The sequence below is a fragment of the Oncorhynchus mykiss genome, chromosome 25, assembly GCF_013265735.2.
Source record: "Oncorhynchus mykiss isolate Arlee chromosome 25, USDA_OmykA_1.1, whole genome shotgun sequence".
Taxonomy (NCBI): Eukaryota; Metazoa; Chordata; class Actinopteri; order Salmoniformes; family Salmonidae; genus Oncorhynchus; species Oncorhynchus mykiss.
In genome coordinates, this window is record NC_048589.1 from 2,067,296 (window position 1) to 2,079,540 (window position 12,245).

At 38.7% G+C, this 12,245-nt stretch overlaps 1 protein-coding gene across 3 annotated transcripts in view; it reads left to right on the top strand.

The window, feature by feature from the left end:
• The first annotated feature begins 7,655 nt into the window (after positions 1-7,655).
• The window catches only part of LOC110505224 (G protein-coupled receptor 137Ba), a 60,791-nt gene continuing 56,201 nt past the window's right edge, over positions 7,656-12,245 (top strand). Inside the window, exon 1 of one of the 3 annotated variants that reach the window (XM_021584313.2) lies at positions 7,656-8,400. In XM_021584313.2, the coding sequence (XP_021439988.2) occupies positions 8,014-8,400 (387 nt within the window). In that variant the 5' untranslated portion in view covers positions 7,656-8,013. The remainder of the gene's footprint in view (positions 8,401-12,245) is intronic. The other 2 variants (XM_021584314.2, XM_021584312.2) reach the window with 2 other exon arrangements.

The window sequence follows — 12,245 nt, forward strand, 5'->3', positions numbered from 1 at the left end:
ACATACTGTAACGAAATAGGGGAATAGCTAGCGGGCTGCAAACCCCAGATGCATGGGAAAATGAAGAATGCCCTAACCAGCAGCCACAACCTCAATAAGGGTATAATCCCCCTTTGGGGGTGGTAAGGCAACTATAAAGTATGGTTGTTATAATACTATTATAATGACTAATAATGACTTATTAGTATTGTAACAACCCATTCCTAGGTAAGCTCATTACGATCTTAGAGGGAACCACTGCTCCCTATTGGACTGGGAGACCCAGGTTTGAGACACGCAAAGGGTGTTGCACGGTCGCTGTTCAATAGGCATATCAAGCCCCCCACATGTATACGCCTCTCCGAGGGCCTCAAGGGTGCCATACGACTCCTGACACCAATGTAACAAAAGGTGCCAGTGCAATGCCCCTTGCAGGTATTAAAACCTCCCAGACACTTTGGGGAGATTGTAACGTGCCTACCTGGGCAAGGGTGTTTATCTGTATATTATTGTCATTTTTTTACGAAACTTCAATTGTTTTTCAGTGTAATATGTCCACTGGCAAGTCTACAAGGCATCTTGGGGACTCGTATTTCTCTCACCTTCTAATGTCACTTACCTTGGTTTCCAAAGTATACAAAAAACATCTTTCCAGATTTCATGTTCTCATAAAAAAAATTGTCACCTGTGTGCTCAATGAGTTTATTTTTGTTCTTATTTTTTTCACACCAAATACAAACATATCCATACGAACAACAACTTGCATGCCCACTTAAAAAACGACTGCATCTTCTCTGCCCAGACCCGCATGCTTAAACCTCCATCCCTAGTTCCTGCATTATTGTATGCCACGTGGCCTTAAATTGAACCATGCTATTTCAATATTTTAATAATAAATCACTTGATTTTTCCATTGTGTTAATTAATTGATTTCCAAGTTTTTAGTGTACGCTTTTTCAAGAAGAGTGATGAGAAGAGAATCGTCCAGCTCGTTAGGTATCTCACTACACCCCCATATGCCATGTTTTGAAATATGCAGACAGACGGATTAAAAATACATTTACATTACAATACTTCTGACAGACAACTTTCTACCTCCGCCTATAACTTTTGGACTTCATAGCATTCCCAGAAAGCATGGATTATTGAATCATTGTTACTTTTACAATTTAGACAGGAATCTACCATTGTGCTGAAGAATGTGAATTTTGTCTCTTGTATAATCAATTCTACAGCTTATACTGGATGATCCAACTTTCCATCCATCTTGTGCTTAAGTCTTGGTTCCAATAGTTAATTATTTTTTTCTAAGAGATTTTCAGTTGGAAATTCTCTCTGCAAGGTTTTGTATCTTACCTATCATATGAACATCCTTTTCTGATTCATAAGATTTCCTCAAGGTTGCTCTGATATCCAAAATATTTTAATTTTGGTTGCGATGTGTAACTTTTAAGTTAAGAAACTATCTAAATGTTTCAGTCCAAAATTCCCTTTTAATTCTGTCAAGGAAATACATGTATTGTCATGCCCTAGCCATGGAGAGGCTTTTATTCTCAATTTTGGTTAGGCCATGGTGTGACTAGGGTGGGCATTCTATGTTCATTTTCTATGTTTTGGATTTCTGTGTTGTTTGGCCGGGTGTGGATCTCAATCAGAGGCAGCTGTCTATCGTTGTCTCTGATTGAGAACCATACTTAAGTAGCCTTTTCCCACCTGTGTGGTGTGGGTTGCTATTGTCTGTTTAGTGTGGGTTGCACCTGACGGAGTGGTTTCGTTTGGTCCTGTGTTGTTTTGGTTATTCAGTGTTCAGTTAAATAAAAATGACGAACACGTACGATGCTGCACCTTGGTCCTCACCTTCTTCCACCAACGGCCGTGACATGTATTTCCTGTTAACAAGTCATTTACGGTTTCTATTACTTTAATTTTCCCATGTGGAACAATTGTCAGTGAATTCTGAAAAGCTATCCAAGGATTGTTGTATAAGGTTGTGTTTTTAGGGAGTGATAATGATTCTTGTTGAATTTTCTTCCATATTGTTATAGTGTTCTTAACTATGAAGTGAATGTTCTTAGCTTTATCCTTTGAAAATAGACACATAAAAAGATTATAGGGATGAGCATGCACATCTTCAAGTTCATCCTATTTAGTTCGTTTAACTCGCAAGTAAAAGCCTTGGGTAGTGAATTGATTCAATTCCAAGTGTAGAAGGTTAAAAACCACTCTCAGACTTGTCTTCAATGGGGTAATTGGTATTATTGAAAATTAATACAGAAATTTGGGTAGCCATGCCCTTCTGAAGAGGTTTATTCTGCCTGCAAGATTTATGGGAAGATTATTCCATTTAATTAGATCTGCTTTCATATTGTTGAGTAATGGAACAAAGTTATCTTTATATATTTGTTTTCACTTATTAAGCATCTTAAGTATTGAATATTTTTTGTGGTCCACTTAAAGAATTGCTGTAGATCGTGAGCTATTCTTTTTCTTATTGCCATTATTTCCTTTTTTCCACATAAGTTTTATATCCTGAGATTTTTGATCATTCTGAAAATATTTTTAGAAAAGGGGGCATTGAGTTTTCAATATTGGTCAGGTATATCAGGAGATCATCTGGAAATAATTTTAGTTTATATTCATGTTTACCAATACCGATACCTGTTACGTTTGGGTCCTGTCTAATTATTTCTGCAAGCAGTTCAATTGCCAGTGCAAACAGGAGAGGAGTCATCCCTGTCTTTTCCCCCTTTCTAAAACAATTTCATCAGACAATGAATTATTTGTGTATATTTTTGCTTTAGGGCATTTATAAAATATAGTTTATTTCAGCTGGAAAGTTAAAAGTTTCCAAAGTTTTGAATAGAAAAGGCCATTGAAGATGGTCGAAAGCCTTCTCAGCATCTACAGCCATTATTGATAAATCTATATCTTGTTTTTGTGCATATTGTATTCAACTGAAACATGTTCTTGTATTTGTAATTGTCTATTTCTGAAGTGGTGCATTGCTCAACTTTTTGTGCACAGCAAACATATGAAGACACATGAACCATGCCATGGTGGATGAGGGGCCCACCATATGTCACCTGGGCCCTATGTCCCCTCAGTACCCACTGAAGCGGTTTCAATCAAAATTGGCACAAATGCTTATTGTCCAAATCATTTGTATTTTAATCAAATGTGGCCTTGTTTGGGGATGAAGATCATTAGAATAATACCCAGTGTGCTTTGCAAATCATTTTTACATTACATTGTTCATTTAGCAGATGCTTTTATCACACCCTAGTGCCATCACACTTCTGATTCCAATGTAGTAAATAGGAATGCAGGGTTGGAGTGTAACAGATTAGATGTAATTTGCTACATGCAACTGATCACAAAAAAATTTACTGTCATCTATTGTTACCAGCAAAAATATTGTAATCAGACTACAGACACTTTTGAAAACTAGATAAAGAATTATAGGATTACTTTTAATGTCAGAAATGAGGTTCTCTCAACAACATTAAAATCAGCATTGAAAAAAGCCCATGTTTAAATTTGTTCTGCCTGAGCGAGTCTGACCACAAGTCAGAGACCACTATGTCACACAAAATGCATTTGATGGATCACGGGGAAAAAGCAGGAATAGGCTTTGTAGGCTACAGCCCAAGCTATGTCTTCCAATGGTGCAACTGCTGTCGGCATCCAAAGATTATACATTCAACTTGAATAAACGCTTGGAGGAAAGAATGACAGCAGTGGTGTAGCCGATAAGAATTTAATTTATTGTGAATATCTACGTAGCGCAATGATGTGATTCATACTGCTGCTCTCTCGTTTGGCGTTACAGATTGTGGTTGTTGTGGATGGATATTCACAAATGTATAGGGCTATTCGTGCTGATTAAAAAAACATGTTCATAGGCCTAATGGACACATGCTCAAACTTGCACATGTTTTATAGACTTAAACAGCTGCAAATTAAGTGTCATCAACAAAAATGTAAATAATAGTAGGCCTATAGCAAATTCAGCATATGGCATTAATTTTTCCCCTAAAAATAGTACTTTTCGGTAGGGCTCAAAGGCATTCCATGAGAGCAGCATTTATTTTTCAACTCGAAGCAATGAGCTCAATCAGTCCTCCATGACAACAAAATCATAAACAACAGAGTAGACTAATAAGTCCTTAGTTTTTGGGTTATGCTCAGGTAAAACAATATGGCTAATCTATATTCCCAGATAGTGGCAGGTAGCCTAGCAGTTGGAGCGTTGGGTCGTAACAAAAAGGTCGCTAGCTTGAATACCCAAGAATAATATTGTGCCCTTGAGAAAGGTACTATTTTATTTTATTTAACTAGACAAGGCAGTTAAGAACAAATTCTTATTTACAGTGACTGCCTACCCCGGCCAAACCCTAACCCGAACGACGCTGGGCCAATTGTATGCCGCCCTATGGGGCTCCCAATCACGGATGCCGCCCTATGGGGCTCCCAATCACGGCCGGTTGTGATACAGCCCAGGATCAAACCAGGGTCTGTAGTGACGCCTCTAGCACTGAGATGCAGTGCCTTAGACCGCTGTGCCACTTGGGAGCACTTAATTTCTCCATGGTTGCCATTGATAATGGCAGACAATGGTCGTGATCCCACTCTCCAAGGGTGTCTCAATTAATACGCACTTGTACATAAGACAAATATAAGCACCCACCTAATTATTTTATTTATTATTATATTTCCAAGTCCTATTCTTGAAGATCAAGGGGTATTAAATGAATTGGAATGGCTGGAAATCTGACATACTTTTGTTTTTAATGTAAAGATACAGCCTAATAGTATTATTATCTGTATTAAAGGAAAAGGTATGGGTATGAAGAAGCCTATAACCCATAAAGTAAAATGCAATATTCATTTATGGCCAGCTATGTAAAGAAACGATTTAACCTGCCTTCTTTTAATGCCTCTTAGGGGGGAAATAATCTAAAAGTAACTGAAAGTAATCAGATTACGTTACTGAGTTTGGGTAATCCAAAAGTTACTGATTACAGGTAACTAGTAACTGCAATGGATTATGTTTAGAAAGTAACCTACCCAACCCTGATAGGAGGCCACAAAATTGTGAGCTGCTATTTTTTTTTAAATGGTATAGACAAGTATTTTGTATTTTGAAAATGTGTAACTTATTACAAAATACATTGCATGGTAGTGCAGGCCAGTGAAATACAAATGACAAAATACTCTAAAGTAATTAAAATACGTATTTCAAAAACTAAGGGAACATAGGGTTGAGGGAACATAGGTTGAGGGAATATAGGTCCCAGGCAGCATAGGTCCAAGGCAACATAGGGCTGAGGAAACAGACATAAGATGCATTCCAAACACGTAAGACAAACACTCCCCCCCAGCCCTCAAATTAAGTGGACACTTTTGATGACATCTGATGAATTGACACTTGCAGGGCAAGGGGCGAGGGAAGAATTAATACATTTTAAATGGACTGACCTTGCCTGGAAATTCATCACTCGTTCATCCTATGGTTGTTTCCAGTCATCATGGAACCACTGGTAGTTGTTGTGTGTGCATTAAATGCACTAGAGTCAATCATGAATGCATTTCACATCTTGGCTAGAAGACAACACATGGGCAGACATCGAATACTAGCCATCCGACGTTATCACAGTGTAAATAGAAAATTACAATGTGTAAGTGGAAAGTTGTATATGTTAGCTAACGCTTCCAAAAGCTAACCAAACAAAAACATCATTACTTTTACGTTACATGTTTGTGCCATCATGTGCATTAGTGGCACAATTTCCAAATTATTGACATTAGTCTTTACTTACACTTTTTTTTTCTTTATTTAACTAGGCAAGTCAGTTAAGAACAAATTCTTATTTTCAATGACAGCCTAGGAACAATGGGTTAACTGCCTTGTTCAGGGGCAGAATGACAGATTTGTATCTTGTCAGCTCAGGGATTCAAACTTGCAACCTTTCGGTTACTAGCCCAACGCTCTAACCACTAGGCTACACTGCCACCCCACTTACATGTTGACGTCTCCATATTGATGTTGGTTTTAAGTTTTCACTGACTTTTCTCTGCAAGTGTATTGAATTATGGGATGTTTCAGGCCCCGGAGTGAACAGAATTGTACACAAAATGAGAATTGATAAAATAATTAGGCTTCAGGGGCTTACACAGAACCCAATCCGGCTGCGTGCATGCGCCATCGTGCATACATTTATTTTGTCCCCCTACACCAAACGCAGTCCCGCCATGCAGGTTAAAATATCAAAACAAACTCTGAACCAATGACAATTTGGGGACAGGTTGAAAAGCATTAAATAGCTAATTTGTCCAATTTAGCTAGCTTGCAGTTGCTAGCTAATTTGTCCTGGGATATAAACATTGAGGTGTTATTTTACCTGAAATGCACAAGGTCCTCTACCTCAACAATTAATCCACACATAAAACTGTCAACCGAATTGTTTCTAGTCATCTCTCCTCTTTCCAGGCTTTTTCATCTTTGAACTTATATGGTGATTGGCATCTACACTTTCATAGTATTAACACAATGACCAGCAACACAGTCCGTTTTTCAATCACCCACGTGGGTATAACCAATGAGGAGTTGGCACGTGGGTACCTGCTTCAATAAACCAATGAGGAGATGGGAGAGGCAGGACTTGCAGCACGATCTGCTTCAGAAATAGAAAGGACTTCCATTTTATCCTTTGACAACGCAGGCGCGCGCAATAATTGAATAACAGAGATTTCAAAATGTATTTTGCAGTCAGGGTATTACATTGCCAACTTCCCTTGCTTGGCTAATTGTTTGAAACGCAGCCACGGTCCCGTGAATGAAGGCCCGAGCCTAACATATAGCTCAAGCAACTGACACAATCTAGTAGCAATAACTTGAATATTTTTGACATAATTCAAAGTAATTTGTTATTGCTAACATTGCTAACTAACCAGGCAAGGGACATTTAAATGCAATGCCTTGATAAGGGCACTCTAGTAAATTGCAGAAAGATGAAATATAACTAGCTATTCGACAACTTACACTACCCGGTAACGAGCTGTATTTTTAATTGCTTTTTGTGATTATGTAGATAAACTACCCACATGAGAGAGGGATGCAATTTTTGTGTTGCTGTTTATCTTTATGAGTCCCAATTAACTATTCAATCATTGATGGATTTTGAAATTGAAAAATAAGGGGGCTGCACCTTTAGAACTGACATCATTGCAAACCAATTAAAAAATAAAGATTCTGGAGGCTGGGCACCACACTGACCAATGATGAAGTAGTGGGTGGAGAGAGAATTATAGAAGGGGTTGTCTGCTGAAATTGGACACCATTTTGGTTCTGGGTGAAGCATTTCAACGCAGAATGTGATCAAAAGGGAGCCAAGATGGCGTTGGAAGGGAGCCAGTGCACGGTTATTGGTCAAGAGGCGGCCCCTAAACTACAACGTCGCTTGGTCGTCACTAGTTACCACAGCCACCAAGTCTTAAAACCCCGCCCATTTATACAATTTATCTTCCAAACTTTTTATTTTAAACCTGACCTTAAACATAACCTTAACGACATTGCTAACACTATGCCTAAACCTAACCTTCTAATTTTTGTTTTAATGAATTTTGACGATATTGCCAATTTTTACTTTGTGGGTGGGGTAACTAGTGACAACCGCTACTCTCAGCTGCTCGCTCCCTGCATCACGCCCCCTTTTTTCCCTCTTAGTTTGTTTTTTTTTGCACGGGGGAGCTGCTGTGCGGAGATTGGGGGTGTCCCCTGGAGTGTTTTCTTGTTTGTCTTCTGTTTTATACCTAGCTGTAATGTAATCCATGGTAGAAAGTCACACACATGCTATCGCTAACCATTGGTTTTAGTTAGGGCAGTTGATTTTATGCGCTCGAGCTATTGTTTTTCAGTGAACGTTTATGTTGTTGGTTTTTTTTTTACATCAAAAGTTTGACCTTTTTATTATTTTAGAATTAAACATTAGATATTCTTATTTAAGTCGTCGATGTTAGATTTATCCGTTCGCTATGTTGTTGACAGATAACCAGGTCAGCCTCAGTGATTTCACGTCTGTAACGGACTCAAGTGATGAACCGATTCGAGCTGCGGTTCCTCCGTCTGTGGAGCTCGGACTCACCATTGTGTATACCATCCTATATTCCCTGCTTTTTGTGTTTGTTTACTTGCAACTTTGGCTCATTTTGCGTTATGGACACAAGCGCTTCAGCTACCAGAGTGTCTTTCTTTTTCTCTGTTTGCTGTGGTCAGCGCTAAGGACTACATTATTTTCATTCTACTTCAAGAACATTGTCCAAGCGAACCAGTTGCAGCATTTCCCTTACTGGCTTTTGTACTGTTTTCCAGTATGCCTCCAATTTTTCACTCTGTGTCTGCTCAATCTTTATTTTGCACAGGTAAGTAAGTGCATATTCTATATTGATACATGTGATTTCAGATGTTGCGAAGACATGATTTTCATGTTGCCTGTCACACAAAGACACGTCTGTCAAAAATAATCAAAAGTAAATCAACTAAACGTGATTATCATTTTTTTTTGACATGTCGTTTCATGCTTTATTTATGAGTGAAGATGTCTGTTGACAGTATGCATATAATGGCAATTAATCCATTAGCCTTGGATGGTGAAGACATGTCTTGTTGTGCCTTAAAAACTCTTAAAGTGACCTATCGATTCAGTGATCTAGAAATGCTCAGATTAATAGCTTTGACAAACAACTCCTTCTATTGTTCTGATAATGTCACTTTATCACGAATCCCATCCTGGCTGTTTTCTTATATTTCTGCAAAAGTGAACAACAATATCTTCCAGCCCAGTCAGTGCTGTTGTTGACAACAGCAAATGCCCAGTATCTGATCTGCTCTTGAGACAGACATGTATGTTTCTGGGGCAAGAACAGAAGCTCACAGCTGGGGGTGACAGTCACTAGCACCCCCAAGACCCACTGTGCTCTCAGCCTCTCACAACCTGATTAGCTCTCCTGGGACCCCATTAGGTACATTATTGCCTCACACTTCTTCACCTTCTCTGGGACACTTGTCAGAATCAGAAACACATTTTATATAGTGAGGCAGATTTGGAAGGAATTGTCCATTTTGTAATAAAAACACCAGATTTCATACATAGTATAGCCCCCCTGTAATAATTTACAGAGATTTCACAATGTCACGTGAGTCTTAAGTGAAAAGTGGGTGTTAATCTGGTAGATGTTTGCTTTATCCAAATGAAGTCTTCATCAAATTTCAAATCTAGACCAGGTAGGCTAGCCCAGGGTTTTCCCAAACGTTTTCATTCGGGGCCTCCCTTTGCGAGCTTACGCCATGTCTATTTCTATGAGCACAAGCACTGTTCATGAAGCAAACTGTTTGCTGTTAACAGTAATTTTGCAGGTTTAATGCTTATTTCCAGCAATTCTATAATTTTTTTTCATGGGTGCAAAGAAAATGTAGCAGTTTTTTAAAGCAAACTTTCTTCAGGTGCTATACATTTAGCAATGTCTAGTGTATATTCATGTGATATTTGAGTGACAAAAAAATTGAAACAATATCTATGGGCTAAAAAACCTAAATAAAAAAACGTTAGCTGACATGGGCTAGTTGATCTGGACATTTCTGAAAAGTTTTCAATAGCTCTCTAAGGTATGCAATGACTAACATCACAAGAGCAACTGATGATGTACTTCCCAATTTCAAAATTGCACTTGTGCATTCTACTATTAGAACTTTCAAGAGTAAGTTTTTAAAGCCGGACTGAGTATGTAGTATGCATACTACATACTTAAACTACATACTAGTTACTCATTGTCGCATACTGATTAGAAGGTACTGTTTCGTAAAAGGTATGCCACGGTCGCAACGCAGTAGCTGAGTATGTGGGGCGGGGCTGAGTGCGGGTGGACTTTTCGAAATTCAACAGACATGCATCGCATTAACCAGCCTGATAATAGCTCATTTCCAATATGATGAATTTCTCTAAACTGAATAGAATAGGAATAGAGTTGTAGGCCGACTCAGGCTGCCTTTAACCTCTAGGGTATGTGGGACGCTACCTGGACAAGAGATTTCAGGGCGCCAAATTCAAATACAGAAATACTCATTAAAAAAATTCAGAAAATATGCTAATTTACATAGGTTTAAAGATTAACTTCTTGTGAATCCAACCACGGTGTCAGATTTAAAAAATGCTTTACCGCAAAAGCATGAAAATAAAAGAGAGCCGCACACTCTAGGAGCTCAGATGCAAAAATGTAATACCAGCTTGGCTGTCGAAACGTTGTCTTCATCAGGGTATAATCACAAACACTGCGGGATGACTCGTTTATATAGTGTCAAAAGACACAGGTGTCTGTAATCATGGCCAGGAGTGGCCTAATATCATTGGTTAATAATCAAATATTAAAATGTCATACAAAGAACAGCATACAAACAAATGGATAGCATACGATCATAGATTAATTTGACTATACAAGTTTACAAACAATTACAATGGCAAAGTCACAATAATCACAAGAATGGCTTCAGATCAAAGTCTACATTGAGACTGAAGGGCGCAAGGGTCTTTAAATTAAAGCTCCAGGCAGCCTCTCGTTTTAACAATAAATGATCAAGGTCACCCCCTCTCCTAGGGAGAGGGGGCCTGCCTCCAAGAAGTGGGCCGCAACTGGATAAGTTTTTACACCTAATGGTGCTACGATGCTCTGAGATACGTACTTTTAATTCGCGCTTTGTTTTACCCACATAATTTTTACCACAAGGACAAGTTATAAGATAAATAACTGCCTTAGTGGAGCACGTATTAACACCTTTTATTGGGATCGATTTCCCTGTTTGTGGGTGTTTGAAGGATCTACATTTATAAGTGCCATTGCATTGAGCACAGCCATTACATTTGTAATTTCCATCCAGTAGGGGCGCAAATAGACGTTCAGGAATATCTTGGGGTGGTAAATCAGAGTTTACCAATTGGTCTCTGAGATTTCTGCCCCGCGAGAATACGACCAAGGGAAGGTCCGAAAACACATTACAGAGACTATCATCGGATTTTAGGATGTGCCAATGTTTGTGAACAATTCCCTTAATTTGTTCAGAGCACTTTGAATAGCGGGTAGTTAGAACGCAAGAATGCGTCTTTTTGCGAGACTGACCTTGAAAAAGGTCATGTCTCGTTTTGTTTAGAATTTTCTCATTGGCAATATTAATCTGATCATTCTTGTAGCCCCTCTCCTTGAACTTTCTTTGCGTCTCAGCCATATTTCTGTCAATCTGATTGTTTTTTGCAAATTCTTTTGATTCAACAGAATTGGCTGTAGGGCAAACTATTTTTCAAGGGAAGTGGGTGACAACTATCAGCCCTCAACAAACTGTTACGATCAGTAGGCTTCCTGTAAAGATCAGTGTATAGAACATTATCTTCAAACAAGATCAGAAGATCAAGAAAACTGATTTGACGTGTATCAGATTGCATAGTAAATCTCAGATGCTCAGAACAGGAGTTAAGAAAAGCATGGAACGCCTGGAGCTGTTTTGCATCACCCCTCCATAGAACAAAAATATCATCAATATACCGTTTCTCCATGTAACCCACATACAAATTAGCATAGTTAGGAGCCATGGGGGATCCCATAGCAGTACCTTTCATCTGAATAAAGAAATCATTTAGAAACATGAAATAGTTATGCGTGAGTACTATTTCAGCCAATGTTACAATGCATGCACTGGAAGGTAGTTCATTAGGGTCACGTTGCAGAAGAAAATGTTCCATAGCTTCAATACCGCCCTCGTGTGGAATATTAGTGTATAATGACTCAACATCAAAAGTAACTAACAAGGTATTCTCGGGGAGAGGATATTCAATGATAGAGATCATACTGCTGGTGTCCTTTACAAAGGAGGGGAGCTGTTCTGCGAGTGGTTTAATAAAAAAGTCAACAAAAGTAGATAGAGGGGCCGTTACTGCATCAATACCCGCTACAATAGGGCGCCCTGGAGGTTGTGTAACATTCTTGTGTAATTTCGGCAAAGTATAGAAAGTGGCAATTTTAGGGTGTTGAATAACCAAAAAAGAACATGCTTTTTTTGGCTATCTGACCAGAACTTAAATACCCATCTAGGACAGACAAATAGTATTCTGAAATTGGGAAGTGGGGTCACTTCTGAGTTTCTTATAAAAGGTGTTGTCAAGCAGCTGTCTATGACACTCATGTACATAAGCTGTCCTATCAATGAGTACAACCGACCCACC